This window comes from Trichosurus vulpecula, chromosome 2 (genome assembly GCF_011100635.1).
Source record: "Trichosurus vulpecula isolate mTriVul1 chromosome 2, mTriVul1.pri, whole genome shotgun sequence".
Taxonomy (NCBI): domain Eukaryota; kingdom Metazoa; phylum Chordata; class Mammalia; order Diprotodontia; family Phalangeridae; genus Trichosurus; species Trichosurus vulpecula.
Genome location: NC_050574.1, coordinates 197,003,539 through 197,027,055, shown reverse-complemented (window position 1 = coordinate 197,027,055; position 23,517 = coordinate 197,003,539). Strand labels below are relative to the sequence as shown.

The following is a 23,517-nucleotide window of genomic DNA, read 5'->3' as shown; positions in this document are numbered from 1 at the left end:
GCTTTTGAGTTCATTTGAGCTCTCCCCCAAACTCTTCCAAATACTTGTTAAAAATGACTCTAAACAAATTCTAGAGCAGTAAAACACATAAAAAGACAGAGTGAAACAAATTTCCAGCCCAGGACAACCTGGAGGGTTGATGGGGGAAAGTCTGTTGTGCTGGGCTGGGAGAGGAGCACAGTCCAGTGTAAAACACAGTAAAACAATTTATATAATTATAATTATGTAAAGTGGGTGTTAAATGGAAACAATATCATCAAAAAGAGATCAAAAGTTGTAAAATAATAATGACCAATTTGTAATGCCTTCATTTATTTCCCTAGTTCTTAATGCTATCTTTCTCAAATTATCTTTTACTCATTCAGCTATGTACATGTATTGCACAGTAGAGTATAAGCTCCTTAAGGAAACATTCAATTTCATTCTTGTTTTTGTTTCCTCAGAAACCAGCATAGTATAGTTACTCCACTTAAGAAGGGCACCCAGGACAGCTATCTCATGGTATACTTCATCCATGCCTACCTACAATCTCATCATCCTGCAAGATCATATCAACCCTGAAATTTACAAGTCATTACTCCCTGCCCCTGAGGACCCTTCCTTCCTCTGATAGGAGAGGACTGAGAGTGGACAATGGAGAACTCCTCTGATTCTTCATTTAAGGAGAGTGCCCAGGGCAGCCATTTCATCATTTTACACTGGGCCTAGACCTTCTAGACCTTCATAGTATCCCCTTTCCATTCCCCTATTGTTCCCCCGCCCTCCCCGGGCTTCTTTTTATATGTTATCTTCTCCCATTAGATTGTGAGCTCCTTGAGAGCAGGGGCTGTCTTTTACCTTTATTTATATCTCTAAGTCTTAGCTCAGTGCTTGGCACATAGCAGGAACTTTAAATAATTTTATTTATTAACTTAATACTTAACAGATGGATGCTGAATTAAATGTAGTTATGTTCGTCACAATGCCTGCAATGTTCTCCTCTATTGTCTTCTGCTTATACAAATTCTACCCATCTTTCAAGGCATATGTAAAATCTGCCTCTTTCTATAACTCCACCTTAATCTCTCCCCTTCTATATGGCCTATTGCATTTATTTGTAAATTTATTTTAAAGTTAGCATTTAATTGAATACTGTTTTATTCTGTGTTTTATGTGTAATTTATTTCATATCTATATATTTTCTCTTTAAGACAAATTCCTTGAAGACAACAATTTCACCATAAATTTTCTTCTATCCCTAACATGCTACGCAAAGTAGTAGTTTCTCAACAAGCACTTGTTTAATGGAATCTGACAATTCTTCTCATGATGACTTATACCTAATACTTCATTGATGCTAGGGAAAAAATACAATACAAAAATACAATTTTCACAATAACAAAAACTTACTAAATGTTTAATGAATATAATCTGTTGCAAATCCTTTAATGGATCATAGAATTTAAAAAAAGCCAGGTTACTTGCTTACTATCAAGTCAAAGGATAGGAATTTGGACTACATTTCACACTTAAAAATACGATTGATATTGGTGTTATTAATGTATATGGTAGGTTCAAAAGGATAATAATGAGAAAAAATAATTAATAGCCAAGGATTTAGGGAGATTCAAATTTCCCCCTTTTTCTTTTATCATCATTTCAAGACCTCATTCTCATAAGGTTGAGCTAACTAACCTTCATCCTCTATCCAAACTCCACCCAGGTAGGGAAGCCATTGTGCTCTACTAAAGTTTGGCAGGGGAGAAATTCTTTGAATAGATTGCCTAAGGTAGGGAGTAACTCAGAAGTAAATTACATAATCAAATTTCAGGTCTAGTCCCTCATTGCAATATCCACTCTTGCATTAATTCTTAACCAATCAGAGTTGATTGCCATCCTCAGGAATACCACTTTTCTAATGGGCATATAAGCTAAGAGGCCAGGCCATGATGGTCTTTGGGGTCTAAGAGAGAGATGGCCAAATGACTATGCTTTTATTAAAATGCTGGCATTAATTAATAAAATGATTATATTATCCAGACATTATGTCTCTTGAAGCTTTTTAGTCACCACATTCATGACCAAGAGCACTTGCCACAAAAACTATAGATCGCCATCTTTTCCTCTGCCGACTACTCCCTACATTCAAACACAATTTTCATTTCTTCCTGTACCTAAAGGTAAACAATATATCCATGGGGAAAATAATATGAAATTTTTAATGTTCAAGATATGATCTTTGTTGGGACAGGGGAAAAAAAACCCCAGCCCTTTCTTCAGTTGTGGTTCTTTTGTAAATACTTTAAAAAAAAATCTAGGGTTATGGCCTTGATCAAATTGATGGCTGAATTATGAAAGTCCTTTTCATTTAAGGATGCAGATTATATGTGGAAAGAATAAAGTAAAAGAAAACCACAAAACAATTGCTTAGTAACATATATCCAGTTTTTAAAAATTACTATACAATAGCCATTGCTACATTATTTTATGCACTTTTAAGTTTTAATGAATTTATATAATTAAATGCTTATTTGCATATTCAGTGTTTTCAAGCAGCTAAAATATTTAAGTACTGACATATGTTACTTTTTACATAACGTTTACCATATCGTAAACCTTTCTTGTTGACATATATGGCACGGAAGAAATGTAAGTGACATCTGCTAAGGCTTTCCTTATGAAAACTTAAAGAATCCTATGGGATAACATCACTCAATTTCTCTAAGAGTACCTCTAAAGGAGAACTTCCTTAAAAATGTGGAAATAATTAGAAACTATTATAGTACTTTAAAAAAAGTTTACATGAAACTCAAATCCGCTACATATCAAAGAAGGAAATGAACTAAGGGGAAGGTAGAGCAAATTTTTACCCTCTCCCCCAAATTACATATATATATGTATTTAAAATTCCATTAAAAACAGTATCAAAAATGTGACACATTAAAGAACACTGTATGCAACAAAGACTAACTGATCACACACTGACCTTGTCAACTATACATCTTAATTAATTTACTTGAAAACATACTTCTAAGATGAGAGGCACTCCAATTCCTACCCCCCCCCACTGTGTTAGTTATTGCGACTCTAACTTGTTACTGTTTACAGAAATGAAAGCACCACAATGTGGGGGGAGGGGGGGCCAGAGGCAGGGGGGGATGGATCACCACATAGTACGCAATGAGAAGGAAAAAAAGGAACGAAATAGAAAGAATGTAAAATTTTATATCGTAAATCCAGTGCCTTAAGCAAAGTATTTATTTGTAATAATAAGATTAATAATCATGATAATAATTACCATTTAAATAGCACTTACAGGTTTAAAAAGCCCATTTAATAAAAGTAGAAATGATGACTCAGAGTGATTAAGGGACTTGTCTACACTAACACAGAGGCTGAGTCACTTAACCTCTCTTAGCTTCAGTTTTCTTATCTGCAAAATGGAGATAATGCCAAAGGTTTCTCCATAAGACCAAACAATGTTTCAAGTTTACAATTAAAACATAGCTTTCTCCCCTTCCCATCTCCTACCCTCATCCAAATGACATACTATGCCTACAGGAGCCTTTTTTAAACTTATTATATTTTCCACAGAGACTTAAAATTCCTTTGGGGAAACTGACTTGATTGTATATCCTTCATAGTTTAAAAGGCTGTCCATATGAACTGAATTATCCATGACATGTACCTTCAGACATTTGTAATGTGATATTTCATGTAAATTTAGACCATACTTTGGAGGAGCTATTGGCAACAGTAAGTTTATTCAGGAGCTCAGATAAGAAAAAAAAAATCTGACATCCTTGCTAATCTGTAGTTGTTAACATGGAATTTCCAACATAAGAAGCATAACAGCGTCTAATTTGCTATAGCAAATTAAAGGAAAACAAAAGATGCATTTCTCTTCGCTTTTTTAATGTCTATAGTTACCCAGTCTATGAAAATGAGATTTTACTTATTAAAAGTCTCCAAGGTATCATCTATTTTTTCCATTAAAAGAAACACATTTCAAACTTAAATAAACAAGAAAATATAATTCACTTTGAAGACCTATTTTAACTGAGGATTAAATTACATTACAGAAAACGTATGAAATGGTGTAAGTTCTTCAAGATGCTTGCTCACTGAGTGTTTTTTCTTAATATTAACACTATTTATCATAATATGTAGCTGATAGTGTCTTTTTAAAATGTGAAAGTGAAATATTAATGCAACTCTGAAAAGTCCAGCTTTAAAGATGCATTAGTAGTGATGTGGTAGACATTATGGCTTGGTAGAAAAGCATGAAGTGGGCTAGCCCTAGAGGGAACAGATATATTGCAGAAATGATACATTCAGCTCTAGAAGAGAGAATCATGTTATGCTGTCATAGAAACTGCTTTGCTAAACAATCTCTACATTAAACAAGTTCTTTCTTCTTTGCCAAAGGCCTAGTATAGTTATGGTGGCATTGCTGTGGACAAAAATTGGTAACTGGCTTTAGAATTAAACAATTGTGAAAACTAGCAACAACTGGCACATCTGAAACAGCTGAAAGAAATCTGAGGGCATTCCTGGAATTATTCAGACTTTTTCTATCCTTAAATCAAATGTTTTAAATATCTTTAGAATAATCAATTTATTACCTGATAATTCTAAGAGTGTCTTCTAAAATTTAACCTGTATTTAGCATTAAAATATAGGATGAGTATTCATACGGAAATAGTTCTATTATATGGAAATAGTACTAAATTGTAATTATGGAGGAAAAAAAGACTAAATAATTGTCTTCAGTGAACATGCATTTTCCCCATTAAATGAGTAACACTGAACTAAGCAAGCATAGACACATGAATATAGACATATGTATGTGTGTACACACACATATACAAATATATGTGTATGTATATACACATAAAAATTATAATGTGCACCATAAATAGCAAAATAGTTTCATTTGTTACCCTGCTTCATTGAAACCGCTAAAAAAAAAAGTACACTGCAAAGAGAGCTTAAATTTCTCACTCTTCCTTTCAATCAATATCTGAGGCAAAGTTTCATCTCTAGGGCCCTTAATGGCAGGAATTCATGGAGCCAGCAAATGAGTAATGTTAAACCTATGATTAGATGATGAGGCCATCAAAGACACTACACTCTAATGCTACATTCCTCTATATTCTTCTGAACTGCAGGGAAACCCAAGGCTAAGGCTAAGGAAGAAGGTACGCAATTCCTTTTCTGATAATCTTCAAAAGCTAAAAGATGTAGCACCACATGAAATTTAAGGTCTATAAATGATCTCTTGGAATTTCTCTTGAACCTACGACTTAACCATTAGGTAACAAATTTTTCAAGTACTCTGCAGGAGACAGTTTGAAGTCTGAACCCCACTGAGGATTCCTGCCTGTGATGCATTTTTCTTTAGCTTTTCCCGAACTAATATTCATTTTGGCTAACAGAAAAAAAAAACACAAAAAACAACCCATCACACACATGAAAACTGGACCTAATCATTTCCTTATGGATACAGACTTGAAGAAATGAAATCTAAGGAATGGAACCCAATAGGTAAGTTTAAAAAGATTAACTAAATTCATGTTTTTATTCATTTGGAGATAGTTATACAATTAGGGGAATTTACTGGGAACAGTTTAGATGTATGTTACTTTTTCCCAAAATAAAACTTGGATAATTTAATCATTAATAGTAGTCATGAAATCTATTTCAAACATACATATTTTCATTATTCTAAATGTTATCTGAAATTTTAATGTCTACATAACATTTTGCCATTGAAGAATTTGTAAAATAAGATACCAATAAAGGCCTAACTTTAGTTATGGCTGAAACCTATGATAAACCGTTTTCCCCTCCTTCCCCCCTTCAAAAAAAAATCCTGATAAAGTAATTGTGAAGCATAAAAAAAGTGAGATTACACACATTAATGATAATATCTAATAACTCCAATTCGACTTTAATTCTGGTTATTAACAAATATGAGAAATAGTGACAATACTCTTAAAGAAGCAAAGCTCTTACCTTTTTGCTTTTAATTGAAATACTAAAGCTTATAATGTAAACTATTTTATATATAAACATGAAAGATTTAAGTTTTATTTATCAGACTATTCATTAATGGAAACTCTTATACAGTTTTTGTTTTTTTAATATTGGAGAAAAGCATTTCTTATACTTTTCCCTAACTTAAGATATTTATAGTGACGGCCAAGGTTTCCATCACCACTGAACTCTCCACATGACTAAATCAGGGATATAAAAAGTCAATTTTAAAATTCTGGGGAATATATCTTTTTAAATTGCATATGAAAGTGGAAGTATTTTATAAAATATTTGTATATAAAAGATTCTATCACAAAATTATATACATGTTAATATGTGCATTATACTATTATGCATACATGCATACATCACATATTCTAAAGAGGTACTTTTTCAGTGATAGAATACATGCAGATACCCATGTCATTCCTCTCTCTCTCTCTCTCTCTCTCTCTCTCTCTCTCTGTATGTCTACGTATGTACACATACACATATCCTCAGAGTAAACAATGTATTTCTAGCAAATAATGGAAAAAATAAATAAACAAGCTATCCCCATGAACAGATAGGAAAGAACTTAATGAAGCATCCTGTAATTATTAAAGCAAAAAGGCTTACCTGGGAACAAAGCAACATAACAAGCTCAACCACAGATGTGCTGGACTTCATACACACAAGGCCTGAAATAAACAAATATTGAAAGGAAACCATGATTAGATTGTCCAAAGTTGTAATTTTTAGGTAAAATTAAATTTTCCAGAAAGAAAATCTTGACACACAGGAAACATAAAACTCAATTTATATTCTTACTTAAAAATAAGGAATTCAATGACTAATTGGCTAAATGTTTCAAAGCCTTCAGTTTTTAAAATTCAATAGTATAATGAGGGACAGGGGAAAAGTCATCTACACATCTCAAGATGGATTAGTTTTGAAGATTATTTCCAACATTTGAACATTTCTCATGATGCTATTAAAGTATACTAGCTACAAAAAAACTAATGTCATTTTAGTCAAAAATAATCACAAGCCTATTTTCTGGACCAAAGATTTCTTAACACTTGGTTTCAAAATCAGTATCAAAATCTCTTATCCAAAAGACCTTACAAAAACATAATTTCATAGTATGACATCATTAAAACTTATATAATTTAATATTATACCAGTAAGCAGTAGCTTCTTCTGTTCTCATAGAAGAATTCAACACAACTTACTCAAAATGAATTTCCTTTTAAATTTAAAGGTAACTATTACACCAAATTTTGTATACGTATTTTTAAAAATTCACTGTAATATGCAGTTTTGAAAATGCCAATAGGTTGGAATATATTTATAAGAGTTTATTAAAATTAGGACTCAGAAGGGGCTAACAATGATTTTCTCTAATTTAAAAAGAATTAATATTATTTGATGGCTTCATATTTAAAGTGATAATCATTAGTTTTGATAAACTGGTCATTTAAAATTTTAAAAAACAAAACAAACCTGACAGAAAAAAATGTCATCCACTAAATATAAAGTTGGATCCAAAAGATTTGTGACTAAGGATTTTTCAACAAATAGAAGTTAGAGTCAAATGCCTTCCACAGAAAACCATGTATATTTATTGCAGGTAGCAGATAAATACACTTTTGTGCCCATTTTGCTAACATCCCTATCCTTATTGTATAGAGAGACAGAACAAGCTATAAAAAGCCTCTAGTATTCTATCTTATCAGATCTTTCAGCAGACAGTTTTAACTAATGCAATAAGAGGCAGATGTGTAAAGCTCATTTAACAGAGACAATTGCTATAATTGATCAGCAATTCTCATCCTCCTGCGTTAGAAGATCCAAAAGATCAAAATGGCACATCTTTTCAACTGCAGGTAACTTACCTCTTTGAACATAACACAGGAAGACTAAATGAAAGCTCAAACTATATAGTTACATTATTACAATTTACGTGACCACTAGAATGTATCCAACTGGCAAAAGGATTACTGTAGATTCTGATAAAAATAAATACTTGCTTCCCCCCTCCCCAAGCAATAGTAACCAGTCAATAAAGATTTATTAAGCATCCACTATGTTTACGGATCCTGCCAAATGCTGGATATATAAAGAAAGGCAAAAGACAGCATCAGCTCTCAAGGAGCTTATGATCTAATGGAGGAAGATTACATATATTAAAAAAAAAAGCTCCAAAGGGTGGGAGAAGAGGGAAAGAGTGAGGAGAGGGGAAGATGATGCCAGGTGGGAAATGATGAGATGCCTGGAATGGGCTCCCTCCTCAAAAAGAGCCTCTGAGAGGAGCTCTCTGATGTCTGCTCTCCACCCTCTCCAATCAGTGGGAGAGAGAGGCCCAAGGAGCATGGGGGACTGAGGAAGGGTGAGTTTCAGAGCTGATGTAATCTGGTGGGAAGATGAGATTCTGGAGGCAATAATGAAGTACAGTTAAGCAATAATATGGAAAAGAAATGTACATTTACTCAAAAGGAAGGAAAATACGTAATTTGAAATAATAACTTACAATGCAATTTTTGTGACAGAACTTGTTAAAATAATTTGCTACACCCATTCTCCATTTTCCAAATAGCTTAACTATTTTTAAAAAAAAGCAAGTGCCTTTTCAAAGGGATACTGTTTTAAAACAAACTGAAGCAAAAACATAATAAATAATAGTAGCAAAAGTTATTATAGACAGATTGTGATTTCAATTCAAATAACTCACATTAATTCTTCCTGCTAAGCTAGTTTTAAATGGAATTTATTTAATATGTTATCCTCCCCAAAAAATACCTGCTTTGGATCTGTGGTGACAAGAAGGGAAATGAAATCCTGAGACAGACATTCAGGTGAGGGAGAGCAAAAAACAAACAATCTCTTTCACTTCTAAATACCTCTAACACCTCTAAAATCAACCTCTAACATCTCTTTCCATTAACATCCAGATTTAATCAAAGTTAATCTTATTTTAGTCTGACACAGTCAAATAGTTGCTCAATTGTTCCCTTTATTTTGCCTTCATGGTAATTGTCACTTGTGAGGAAAGTGCCTTGCAAATTTTGAGATGCTATGCATTGTTCTTTAAGCTCCCTTGGTTTCTCCATACTTTCACAAAACTGCTACTTGATTTTTCCCTTCCCCTAAATGGCTGATTGATAGAAAAGTAGTTTAGCCAGAAATACCCATTTTAAAAACAGGGAACATTGTAAGAACTTCTCAAGAAAAAGGCTAACTGCACCAGGTTGCCTAATTATATGAAAGAGTGTTGAGAAAATAAGCTTTAGTAGGAGCTTGGCTTGAATGTGTTATGATGCACAGTGGTTGGAAGAATTAGCTGATTCATCACTATTTGTAGAGTAGTCACAAGTTCTTTACAATGGGAAGGGTCAGAGATAGTTAAGACCTAATCTTTCAATAAAGAGTAGAACCATATGCACAGGATGTGAACACACACCAAAGTGGTTAAATTTCTTGCAGCAGTATCCAAGGAGAAGTTGAAAAAAAAATTAGAAACTACGTAAAGAACATGTGGCTAAGAAGACAAGCTTCACATCCCAAAGTCAGAGCGATAGCCTTATTAGAGCTACTAAATACAAGAATGATCTGACAGATAAGGAACAACTTGTAAAGTATGTGAAGTTAGGAGTCTAGACAGATAAGGCAGAGATTACCTACCCCATTTATCAGATGAAATATGTCTAAGTGTCCAGGGCAGGTTCTCCCTCAAGCCAGATTCAAGTTTAACATGTCTAAAGTAGAACTTATTACCTTTCCCTTCAAATTCAACCCTCTTGCAATCTTGTCATTTTTTCTGTTAAAGCACTAAAATCTGTTAAGGCATACAACTTTACAACCTTAATGTAATTCTTAATGTCTTAGTTAATCCACATATCCAATCAGTTGCCAACTCTTGTAATTTCCTTCTCTACAACATCTCTCCCCTCTGCCCTCTTCTTTCCCTTTAAAAAGGGACCACCGCTGCTTAAACCTTCATCACCTCTCACCTGGATTATGGCAAAAAATTTATTCACTATGAGCAGGTTGGATTTATAACTGGAAAGTAGGGGTGGCTGAACATTTGGAAAGAAATAACAGATCATATTAATAACAATCATATGTTAATAAAAATCATATCAATAAATAATGAAAAATCCTTTTCTAAGGCTAAATACAGCAATAATTTATTAAAAATCTAAAAAGTATGAAGTCATTAAAGGACCTTTTCTTAATATAATAATTAATGGCATTATTTGTTACAGAGTAAAACAAGACACCAGATGTCTTTACAAAAAGATGAGAGGCAAAGCAAGAATGTCCATTATCACTTGTATTATGTAATATAGTCCTAGAACTGCTAGCTGTAATAAGACAACCAGAGGAAATTGGGGGAATAGGCATAGCTGAAGAGGCAAAGTTATCACTATTTATGGATATGGTGGTTTATTTAAAAAATTCTAGGGATACTGAAAAAAAAACAATTAATTGAAACAATAGTCTTAGTAAAGTAGCAGGACCTAAAATAAAATTAAAACCATCAGTCTTCCTTTATATTACCAACAAAACCCAGGATAAAAAGAAGGAAATTGGGGGCGGGGCATGGGAGAGATCCCATTCAAACAATTACAAAATGCATAAAATATATTTATAATTACTCTAACAATAAAAACTCAGGAATTACATGAAAACTATTCTTTGCAGAAATAAAGAGAAATAATTGGAAAGATTTTCACTGGCGATGATTGGGCTACAGTATCATAGTAAAAATGATGACACTATGAAATTAACTTACATTTAGTACCATATCAAAGCTCCCAAAGGGTAATATTATAGAAACATACCCAAAAATTACAAAATTCATCTGAAGAACAAAAAAAAGTCAAGAATCTCAAGGAGAAATAACCAAAAAAATTAGCAGGAATGAAACTGTTCTAGCATTACTGTACCACAAAACTTTATCTTAACACAGTAAACTTGAGAACTATTTTGTACTGGAGAAAACTATAACTGATCAATGGAATAAATTAGGTAAGCAAGATAGAGAAAGGGTCAAACACATGAGCCTAATATTTGATAAACTGAACTTAAGGTGTTATACCACAAAACGGTTCAGATGGGTACTTGACCTCAGTATTGCACTGCAGCACAAGAAAAAAGTTAAAGGAGAATGGAAGGAAGTATCTTTCCTAACTAGGGCTGTGGGGAGAATTATTCACACAAGGGAGAGAGGTTATCATTTAGAAGTAAAATGGCTAATTTAGATTTCACAAAATTATACATGAACAAGAATAAGAGAAACTATTGAATGGGGGGAAATCTCTGATAAGATCTGATATACAAGATGTATAAGAAATCAATATTAATAAATAACAGGGCCCAATTCTCAGAAGATAACTACCCAAAGGACATGAAAAAGCAGCCTGTGCCTCTGGGATAAACTATGAGGATGATGATGATGAAGATGATTCAGTTGAACATGATGTAGTGAATGGTCACTATTTTGGGTTCAAATTTAGGTTCAAATTCTACTTCTAGCACTTACTGGCAGGCAGTGTGATCCTGGAAAAAGTCACTCACTCTTAGTGTCCCAGGCACGTCTCCAAGATAATAAATAGCTGCATACTTGCCTATCTGTACTGGTAGAGTGAGTTACTACATCAGGGATTCCCCATAACAATGGAACTACAGGTTTAGTCACAAATACAAATCCCACTTGTTAGGAATTTGTGCCATGACAGGCCCTGAGACAAAAGACAAAAAGACCATTTCTGCCCTCGAGGGACTAATAAAGGTACCACATGTACACATCTCCCATGTGCATTCTCTTCTTACACTACTCTACTTCAGGCCTTCATTCTCTATTCTACGCAATTATTACAACAGCCTCCTACTTGGGTTCCACCTACCTCACCTCTCTCACTACTCCAACTGAGCTTCCATTCAGCTGCAGAAGTGATTTTTCCTAAAGATGTGGTTCTGATTATGTCACTTCTCACCTCTGAATCAAACTCTAGTAGCTCCCCATTACCTTCAGGATAAAATACAAAGTCCTCTGTTTGGCATTTAAAGCTCCTTATAATCTGGATCTTTTTTACCTTTTTACTCTTCTTATACTTTATTCTTCTTTATGAACACTATGATTTAACTATATCCCCAACAATGAATAAATGCTTTTTGACTGTCATTGAATATTAAATTTGCTTTGGAGAATTCAGTAACTGTCTTAAATAGAATGGGTTGACTTCCAAATCCATTTATAATTTATATTATAAAAAGAAAACATATCAAGAATTTTAAAAAAAGAGTTTTAAATGGCTTTTGCATTTGTGAAAACAAGCAAAATCATTGATTTTTCTTTCTTTTTCACATTTTTCCTTCTGTACAGTGATCACAATGGTCTATTTCACAAAATTTAAAAGGTAGAATAGTGAAAATATCTTTTCCTTCAGTGCTAATGTACCCAGTCATTAAATCAAAATGGTGATAAATATATATTTAGAACATATTTTTTTATTTATAAAAAGATTAGACAACTTACTTTATCTGAATAGGTTTTGCAGAACTTTTAATTACTTTGAAATACATTGCTACATTGTTTCTTTTTAACCACTTAAAAACTTCTTTTTCTTTGAAATATTATAATTATTCTCTTGTTCTATTAATATTACTTGATTTAGGACTGAAAGAGATTCATTTCAACTTTGCTATTTTGGTTATGTCTATGGCATGTGCAGGCTAATAAACTCAAAATCTAAAATGCAAGTTAAACTATTCAATTAGTATGAATTTCTACTTCTGACCAAATGAGATAGGTAAAAACACATTTAAAAATAATTCTTATGAAATAATCATTGTCCAAACTCTTAATTTATTGCTATTACCATCAACAGAATATGTTTAGGAGTTTTGCTGTATGCTCTTCCTATTTCATCTGGACCTTATAAAGGTTTGGTTGCATTTTCTTTCAATGATTTTACTTTGTTAACATATAACCTCACTCAAACTAGAACCAGTTGTAGTATTAATAGAAAGGAAGTGAAATAATACTGAACTTCCTTTACCTAAAAAAAACCCCAACCTTTAATAATGTAACCATATCAAGAGAAGCTAATTTTTTAAATATTCAGGTTATGAATTCTAAATGAAAGTATTCAAAATATTAGAGAAAGTGAGACTTGCCTCTTTGCTTTATTCTTAGTCCACTCTCCCAAATCCCTAAAGCCATGGCATGTGCATAGTCTTTGGCAAATGGTAATAACTAAAGAGTTTCTATTGTGGGTAAAAGCACTATGGGAAAGAAAAAAGTGTTTTAAATATCAAAGTATGTTAAATGTGGACTAGCCTTCAAAAAGATTTAGAAGTGAATGCTATTTTTCAAATATTGAAAAAGATTTATAAAGAATCTAATGTTATTTTTCACTGTGAAACAAGAACATTTGATATTATATATTTTTTTACTTCAATGGGGGTTCTCTACCTCCCAGAAAAGCTAAAAATCCCTTCATTTATGAGGTTTAGCATAGTATTCCCCTAAAGCTGTAAGAGAGAAATATTTAAGACTTTTAAAATAGGTTTGACTTCTATCAAAATTATCTGGAACTGGATCTGCAAAAACAAAAACAGCTATTTTGAATGAGCTTTTGTTTTGTTTTTTTCCCCTTTGAATTGACCAAACTGGTTGCTTGGTATTATATCGACACAGTTTGAAAATTTTGCTCTCTTAAAGAATATAGATGCAAATTACTAAATAAAAAAGTTACTTGTTCCACTACAGAAGTTCTGTTAAATCACAAGTGCCTTGGGAACGGATTACTAGAATAGTTCCTAAAATTACATTTCCCCGTACGTTCCCCCTGTACAGAACATCCAATCAGAATGAAGAGGTACCTTGCTTAAAAAAAATCCCTCAGAGATCACTGACTGGAACCATAATGTCAACAATAAAAATATTATCATGAAAGCTATCCAATGTTTTAGTACCCTCATGTTCTTAATGAAGACTAAAGTGTTAAATTTTAATCTCTGAAATTTTTCCCCCATAGTCAGTAGCTGATGTTGATAAAACTTTTTATTTTCTAAAAGATAATAATAAAAAGTAAAGAAAGAGGAACTATAAGTTTATCAAGAGAGAAATGACAACGACAAAAGAAGCTAGAAAAAAAGTTATAATTATTATTTACCACAAAGGAGCAGAGGAGAAGAGAAGAGAGGAGAGGCTACTCGCAGGTTGCATCTGTCCTTTGTTCTCAAAGAGGACCATGCCATCAGGGAAATGATGACATGACTTGCAGTTGACTTTGATTTGAGTGAGGGAGCGAGGGCTGTGTAAGGTCATCAGCCTCACTTTCTCCTCATTCAGGACAATGTGTACAATGATGTGTAAGCTTTTCAAAGTTGAAATTTTAATGCACAATAATAGAAAAGAAAATTCATTGCCAGCGATGTCTTTGAATAGCAGAGGCACTACTTTTTATACAGAAACATTTGTATTTTTGAAAAAATCAGGCTAGGTGTAAAAGACTCTATTATGTCTTTGTGTGTTCCCATGACTGTGACAATATGAAAACAAGGCTAATGAAGATAATAAGATAAGATTTGGGAAAAAAAATTCTTTAGAGATATGGACTTCTCATACATCAGAAATAGGTCCACTAATTGTTACTGAAATTCATGGAATTGGTGAAGCCAGGTAAGTATTCTTTACCTGACAGGGGTGGCAAATAATGTTAAAGAAGAATATGGGAATGGTGATCATTCTTGATGTCAACCCCAAAGCTGACGGCACAAAACATCCTAGTTTCATTACTAAATACAGCTTTGCATTTTGTGACTTCAGACCTTTAGAATGGATATATTTGTGGTACAATCAAAACCCAGCACTATGGAATTCGCTGAACTTCAAGATCAAGTTGGTGCTGACCTTATGTCTACTGCTCCAAATTTTGCAAACATAGCTTTCTGAAGAGGCATCAATCGTTTTTGTCACTACTTAAAGGGCACAGTCGCTTTGATTAGTCTAATTATTTTTCTTTGTATTTCCTATGTATTTCTGTTACATCTTTCTTGTACCGTCATGACAAAAATTCCAGGTGTGCATATATTATACTTTTTTTTTTTATAAATTTCTTTATTTATTTTTAGTTTACCACACACGGTTCTACAAAGTTTTGAGTTCCAGTTTTTCTCCCCTCCCTCCCCAAGACGGCATGAAGTCTCATATAACTGTCATGTATAACTTCACATTGAATTAATTTATGCACTAGTCAAGTCGTGGAGAAGAATTTTGACCAATGGAATGAATCATGAGAAAGAAGAAACAGAACCAAAAAAAAAAAACCCCAAAAACAAAAACAAAAGAGAAGCAGAAAAGGCGAGCATGTAGTGTGCCTCAGTCTGTATTCAATATATTATACTTTTATACCTCAGTGAACCTCATCAAAGTGGGTACTGATTCCAGTGGTATAGACTGAAATCCCTCCATGATTTTTATCCTGTGAAATTTTTGTTTGCGTCCAGAGTTTTACATAATAAGATACTTTATATTTTGTTTCCAGTAATTACAATCAAAATAGTGAGACATAATGGACAGGAAAAAGTGACCTGGGCAAGTCACTTTATCTCTCTGTGCCTCAGCTGCTTTGCCTGTAAAATGAATGTTGGACTAGAGTCACTAGACAGATGTTGAGGTCCCTTCCAACTCTAAATCTATGAGTCTATGTTTTTCCCTTTACAGAAATCATATAGCCTTTCCACACGGTTCGTGTTTGCTTGAGAATATAAATGATTCTATTTATAACTGGATTCCAGCACTTGCAAATATTTAATGAGATATTCTGTTGTGTTCCCCAGGGTTCTCTCCGGTCTTCATTTGAATAAGAATCACATAAGGAAAGATACCAGTCTTCGATAGTTATTTATATTTACAGATTACACCTGTTGGCTATTTTAAAGTATTATTCTTGTGTTCCTGTAAAACTCTTGACTGGATATCAACTAATCCTTAAGATTTACCTCATCCAATAAGATTCCATCTATACATTTGAAATTTATTATAGCATAGGTGAGAATTTGAGCTTTCTGAGGACAACGAATTTTTTTTTTTTGGTCTTGGTATCCCTAGTTTAGTTTAACAATCTGGTTAAGAAAACCCAGTGCATTTATCACCATTTTACTTTGTATTTCACTTATCACAAGTCAATTTCATGGGATATAGAGGGAGTAAGACTCTCTCTTCCCATCTACATTCTTCCCCTTTGGATTATTGAATTCAATTGTACTATGATCACAACTATGTATTGGTTTTCCCCAATTATTTCCTGTAATAACTCCTATCCACTACATGAGGCCAAATGCAATATACTGAATCTATTATCAGCAGGCCATAAATTACAGGCAGTATTCTATTTACAACCGGAAAATGCTTTCCCATTAAGAAGTCACCCACTATTCATGAATTTAATTTTCAAAATATGCACATGATGGAGAAAGGCAGGCAGAGAAACAATGCGGAAAAATAACACTGAATGACATAATTTATAATCTCTAAGAAATATCTGCTGGATTTACTTTTCTCTCTTATATCAATAACAACTGAAAGGAAGTATAGCTTATAAGTTATTTTCCTCTGTGATGTACAGCCAATCAGGATCCATCTTAAGATTCCAAAAAGTAATTTTAAATAGAGCCCTAAGCATGGCATTCATAAGTCCTTTCTTTACTATTTCTATTTTGTATAAGGCTTCTATGTGCTGATTTTTTCCTATGAAAATGTCATTCATTGACAATGAATGAATGTTATTCATTACAATGTAGTAACATTCCAATTTATTTATATGCCAAAATCTGTTGAACCATTTCCCCATAATTAAATGTATATGGTTTCTAGCTTTATTTTTAATACAAATGATGCTACCAGGCACATTTTTGTGCATAGAGATCTTTCCTTGCTGCCAATAATCTCTTTAGGATATAGTCTCAGTAATGAATCTCTAAAAGGCCACAAATAAGTAACATGTCTTGCATAATTACAAATTGTTTCTCTGAACAGTGAAACCAATTCAGTTCTACCAGGCGTGAATTAATATAGCTGTCTTCCCACAGCCTATCGAAAGATAAATTTTATACTGTTTTAGCATTTTTACTAGCATGACTGGAGGTGATAATTCAAGATTATTTACTTTGCATTATTCTGGTTATTAGTAGTTTTGAACATTTTTTTCATGTTAGCAATAGTCTGCATTTTTCCTTTTAAAAAGTTTGTTTCAATCCTTTGAAAAAATATCTGCAGGGGAAGACCTCTTCCTAAATCATATGATTTTGTTGTTTCCAGACTACTATAATAATAATCAACACAAAAATTTGTCCCAATCTATTTCCTTCTGATTTCTACACTAGTTTGATTTGTGCAGAAATCTTTATGATTTCATATAAAAAGAACTATTTTGTCTTTTGTGAATTACAAATTTTCCCCTATCCAATATTATTAAAAATCGTTCTGTTCTAGATTTTAATATATCTTTTTGTATCACTTATTCATTTGGAATTTTTGTGTCACAGGTTTGCAGAAATGCAAGCTCTTTGAGGCCAGGGACTTTTGTTTTAGTCTTTGTATCCCTAGCATTTAACACGAAAGGTGCTTCACAGATGCTCAATTGAACATAAGATATAAGATGGTAGGCTAAATCTAGATGTTGGAAAACCTTGAAGTCCTAACTTACATATTTGCTGATTTACCCTGTTTAAGTCACAACCTTTGTGTGCCCCAAGACAAGTATCTATAAGTTGTTAAGTGTTGTTGAGTCATTTCAGTCATATCTGCCTCTCTGTGACTCTATTTGAGGTTTTCTCAGCAAAGAAACTGGAAATGGTTTGCCATTTCCTTCTCCCACTCACTTCAAAGGAACTGAGGCAAACAGGGTTAAATGACTTGCCCAGAGTCACATGATTTGAACTAATGAAGATGAATCTTCCTGACACCCTGCCAAAAATGTGACACCTAGCAGATCCTTAGATCCAATATCAAAGTAAAAATACCAGAGAATTGGCCTGAGTCAGGCCCAGGCCAGAACAATATGCTTGTTTTATCTCAGGTTTTGTTGGGAAAGTGTCCATTGTTTTTGTTACAAACCATAATAACTCTTCATTTTAGATTTTTAAAAAAATGATATTGAGAAAAGTTCATCTTATTTCTATGGTTTTGTTTATAACATTGGTACTGCATGTTCTGTAAGGCCTTTTATAACTATTGATATAGTCTTGATTTTTATTTTGTATTATACTTTTATTACTATTGTTGAATCATCCTAGGATTCCTGACATATCAAAACTCGTCTTAGCGAAACAAAAAATGAATATATTGTTTGCAAATATCTTTTTCAGTATGTTTTCATTAATATTCATTAGTGAGATTGATCTAATATTGTAATTTTTTCTTTCAATTTTCACTTTCAGGGCTACTTATGTCTTACAGAAGGAGTTTGATAAAGAGCCTTGTTTCTCTATTTCTGTGGACAGTTTTAGTAGCAGAAGAATTATTTATGGGCTAAAGGTTTTGTGGAATTATTAGAAAATTCAGATTGATCTCTGAGCTTCCCCTGTCCCTCAGGAAATTTAGCTCAATTTATCTGAGATTGAGTTGTTTCCTATTTTGTTAATCTCAGTATTTGATATTTTAATAAACATTTATCAAATTTTGTAATGTTTATGGTTTAAAAGTTTATAACTTTGTTACCATAGAATTCAGTATAATAGAATACAAGACATTTAAAGGGAGGAATTTTTTCTTTCTTACATTATTTATTTTGCCACTCTTCAGTTTTATGAAAAGTTCATCCTATTTACATTCATGGTCATGATTATCAGATTTATTTTTCTTTCCACTACTTTTATTTCTTATTATTTTGGATTCTTATTATTTGGAGGAAGAGTGGAAGAGCGAGAAAGGAGGAACAAGAACAGCAATTTGTATTTCTTAGTTCGTCTCCCCTTCCCCTTCCCCTTCCAGGTTAAGACTCAAATCCTCAGTCTTGCCCTTGATTTTCTTTTTTAAAAATTTAAAATCAGGTCTCTATTGCTCTTAGATAACTTCAACCCTCAAACCCTCCTGTAGTAGCAATTCAGATTTGAAGATCTTTCCCACCCATTAATAGGCCATGTAACCTGCTTAAGTCACAGGAAACCTGAGTCACATGTGGTGGGAGGAGCTTCCTGACAAGAAAAGGAAGTTATGTCACAGGAAATGCAGAGAGAGAGAGAGAGCGAGAGCAAGTGCAGTTATGGCTGCTAATGGCTACCCTTGTGATGGTTAGAACTGAACAGGCTGACTTAGCTGTACTGTGAGTTTGTTTTGGGGAAGACTCCAGTAGAGGGTCAGAGAGGTTTTGGGATGGCAAGGCTCCAGGCTGTGATATGGTGTTTTAAGTTCCTGGCTGTTATGATGAAGTGGGCTAACTAGCTGTGGGAGCTGAACATTTGGTTATGGGATATGGTTCTCTGGTGTCTGAATAAGTGTTATGCTTCTTTTACCTTCTTTATGGAGAGTCTCTCATACTTTGCGATACAGAACTACATAGGCATATTCATGATAATCCCTGATGTTATGTTTATTGCCTTACTGATAAACCTCCCCACAATCATAGTTTAATCTTCCCCTTACTTTACTGTATTTAAAATTCTTTTCTTCTTTAGCTTCTGTGACACTGTTCTCTCTTGGTTTACCTCCTACATGTTTGCTATTCCTTCTCTGGATCATAATTCTTTAGCCACTGGCTAAATATTTGTACTCCCCAAACATATATTGTGGGCCCTCTTCCCTTCTTTAACTATATCCTTCCATTTAATGATCCCATCAGCTTCCAACGTTTTAGCTGACCTAACTGTGCAGATAACTCCCAAATTTATACATCTAGCCGGTTATGTATTGGTAAAAGTTTAACAAACAGCTCTCAAAAAAAAATGCACAGAGCACACTTCTAAGTTTAATCTACATTATTTTCTCCACCACATTCTGAAATTTAGACAACCAACAAAACAATAAATCAAGGTCGGATTTGTAGCATTTTTCCAATTTCTAAGGTGTAAATGCTTACACTGAAACTCATAAAATCAGCAAAAATTCAGGCTAGCTTCAATATATCACTACATGCAGCCTTTATCTCACTCCTAATCACCAGTTACCTTTTGCAAAAAGCCTATTGGACTTTTCCACCTGGGTATATCATAAGCCACTCAACTTCAACATTTCACAAGTGGAACTCTATGCATTTTCCCCAAAACCTATGCTTCCTCCAAACTTCTCTATTTCTTTTTTAAGGTACAACAATCCTTTAATTTGTTAAGGTACAACTATCCTTTTAGTCTGCCAGGTACATACCTAAGTGCCCTTCTACCTAAATCCCCATGTGAATCAATTGCCAAGTCTTGTTGATTCTACCCCCACAATAGCTTTTCTGTCATTTTTTTTCTATTTTTCATTAAAAAATTTTGCATTTTTTGAGTTAACAAAATTCTGCCTTCTTTATCTTCCACCCCAAAATCCTCTGCCAAATGAGAATGAAATTTTAAAAACCTTATTGTAAACACAGTATTTAGGAAAACAAATTTCAATATTGATAACATCGTACACACATTAATATACATATATGTATACATTTATCATATATGTACAAACATATAGACATATACACATACATATGCACATTCATGTATACATGTATGTGTGTATATATAATGATTCAAGCTGAGTTGTTTACCTCCCTATCAAACGGTGGATGCTTCTGAAACGGTGACTGCTCATTACACTAATCAGAGTTCCTAATTCTTCCAAAGTTTTTTGTCTTTATCATAATGGTGTATTTGTAGAAATTTTTCTAGATCTATCTGTCTACTTCATTCTGTATCAGTTCATATAAGTCTTCCCAAGTTTCTCTGAAATCATGCCCTTCGTTATTTCTCACAGCACAGTAATATTTCATTACATTTATATACTACAACTTGTTCAGTCATTCTTCAATTAATGGGTACACCCTCAGATTCCCATCCTTTGATACCTCAAAAGAGTTATAAATATTTTGTATAATATTAATTTTGTTTTGCTTAAAAGTAATCACTCTCTTAATCTACTTTCCCTTTAGTTCCCCTTTCCTTCTATCCCTCTTATTTCTCTGTGAGAAATGTATTTTTTAACCCAACTGTGTTGATGAATGTGTCTATTCCTCTTTCCTTTGACCAGTACAGATGAGATGAAAATAAGGTTCAATTGTGAGCTGCTCTCCTCCTCACTCCATCTTCCTTGTTTCTAGAGATGTCTACTTGCACACTCTGATTATGTGAGATAATTTTACTAAACTTCCTTTCACCCCTCCCCGCCCCAGTATTGTTCTTCCCTTCTCTTTCAATTCTTTTTCTTAACAATGTCAAGAAATAACAGAACCACAACCAGGAATTCTGTTTAATTAGACTCTTTCTATGACCTTTGATAGGGTTGAGAGGGGACATATGTAACACATACCCACATTAGAATTTAAGCAGTTTATTTAATCTTTATAATTGTTTGTTGATGTTTGCCTTTTTTATGTTTCTCTTAACTCCAGTATTTGAACTGCAAAGTTTCTACACAGCTTTGGCCTTTACATCAGGAATGCTTAGAAGTTCTCTAGTTCATTAAAGATCCATTTTTCCCCTGTAGGATTATACTCAGTTTTGACGGGTAAGTAATTCTTGGCAGTATTCCTATATTGTATGCCTTCTGGAATATTGCATTCAAAACTCTCTGCTCCTTTATAATGGTGGCTGATAAATCATGTATGAGCCTAACTGTTGCTCCTTGGGGCTTGAATTCTTTGTTTCTGGCTGCTTGAAGTATTTTTTGTCCTTTGTCCTAGACATTATGGATTTTAGATATGATGTTCAGGAGTTTTCGATTTAGGGTTTCTTTCAGGAGGTGACTGGTAGATTCTGTTTCACTTTACCCTCTGGTTCTAAGAGATCTGGGCAGTCTGCTTTTGTGATATGATATCTAAGCTTTTCTTCTGGACATGATGTTCAGGTAGTCTAATGAAATTCTGTTTTTTTTTTTCCTCCTTGATCTGTTTTTGAGATCATTTTAATTTTGCAACGAGAGACCATATATTTTCTTCTATTTTTTTCAGTCTTTTAAATTTGTTTTAATATTTCTTGTTGTCTCATGGAGTCACCGGGTTCTATTTGGTCCATTCTAATTTGCAGGTAGTGTGGAGCTTGGGTAAGGTTTTGTATCTCTTGTGAGTCACACTGGTTTCACCCCCATCCCATTTGTCATACAGAACTCTCCTACCCTAATTCAGATACTCATCATCACTTTCCTAGATAAAGCTTATGAACTGGTCTCCCTATTTCCCTCCTCTCCCCAATCAACAATCTGTACAGCTGTCAAAGTAATATTCCCATAACCAAGATCTGAGCATATCCGGCACAATATCTCTGTCACTGTTTCCATTCATTGCCTCTAGGATAAAATTTAAACCACTTAACCTAAAGGCCCTCCACATTCTCACAGACTTTCCCAATCTTATCTCATTAGGCACCACTGCATGCCTTTTGTCAGTTCAGTCAAACTGATTTACTAGTTGTCTCCTGTGCACAAGGATTCATCTTCCCCCTCTGTACAGATAGTCTTCCATCTCTGAAATTTACTTCATGGCACCTCATACAATCCACTAGCTTCTATCAGTGCTCAGGTATCACTTCCTATTGGGTTTTTTCTGTTCTTGCTCCACCCCTATTCATTAGCACACTCACTCTCAAAATTTTTTTGTAATACTTTTAAATTATTTTTATGTATAGATGTAGTAAGCTCTGCCATGCCAGTAGAGTATAAGCTCCTTGTGGACCTAGACTATTTCACTGTTTTTCTTCATAATATGAGTGTCTAACACAATACTTTGCAGATAATAGGCATGTAATGCTTACTATGATAAATGTTTGTTGAATACTTATAACCCAGTACCATTTTTTAAGGTCCAGACAAGAGTAGAGTTCATGACATCCCAACCAAACCCCTCGTTATTCCCTTCCACCTGTATTTTTCAATGATCTTCATCTATGGTGCTCCAACCACAAATAAGAAAATTTTCCATTCTTCCCTCTCTATTTCTAGGATTGTTTTAACACTGAGGTCCATATTTTGAAACTTTATTCACAGATCCTTAGACAAGGTGAGACTGTGAGAGTATAAAAAGAATTTTTTCCTTCTCTTTAAAAAACACTGAATCATCACTTAGCTTTTTGGAGCTATTGAAACATATTAACAATTTTGTAGGGGTTTTGGGGGAAGGTGGTTTGGCCTATATTTGCAAGTCAAAGATTCTGCCCATGCTTGCTTTCTAAAAAGAATACAAAGAAGTAATCAATTCAGCCAGAAGTCCTTTTTCCCTTGGAGGATTATGCTCAGCTCTTCAGGAATTATTTAGTATATGTTATTCCACTTTTTACTTTCACTTCTCGTTGTATTTTAGTAGTCTTGGGTGTTTCTGACTG

The 23,517-nt window shown here is 33.6% G+C and overlaps 1 protein-coding gene across 4 annotated transcripts in view; it reads right to left on the bottom strand.

Moving 5' to 3' along the window:
* The window catches only part of NBEA (neurobeachin), a 768,499-nt gene that overhangs the window by 386,316 nt on the left and 358,666 nt on the right, over window positions 1-23,517 (bottom strand). For all 4 annotated transcript variants that reach the window (XM_036747790.1, XM_036747792.1, XM_036747793.1 and 1 more), the window contains one exon: window positions 6,637-6,698. In XM_036747790.1, the coding sequence (XP_036603685.1) occupies window positions 6,637-6,698 (62 nt within the window). The remainder of the gene's footprint in view (window positions 1-6,636; window positions 6,699-23,517) is intronic.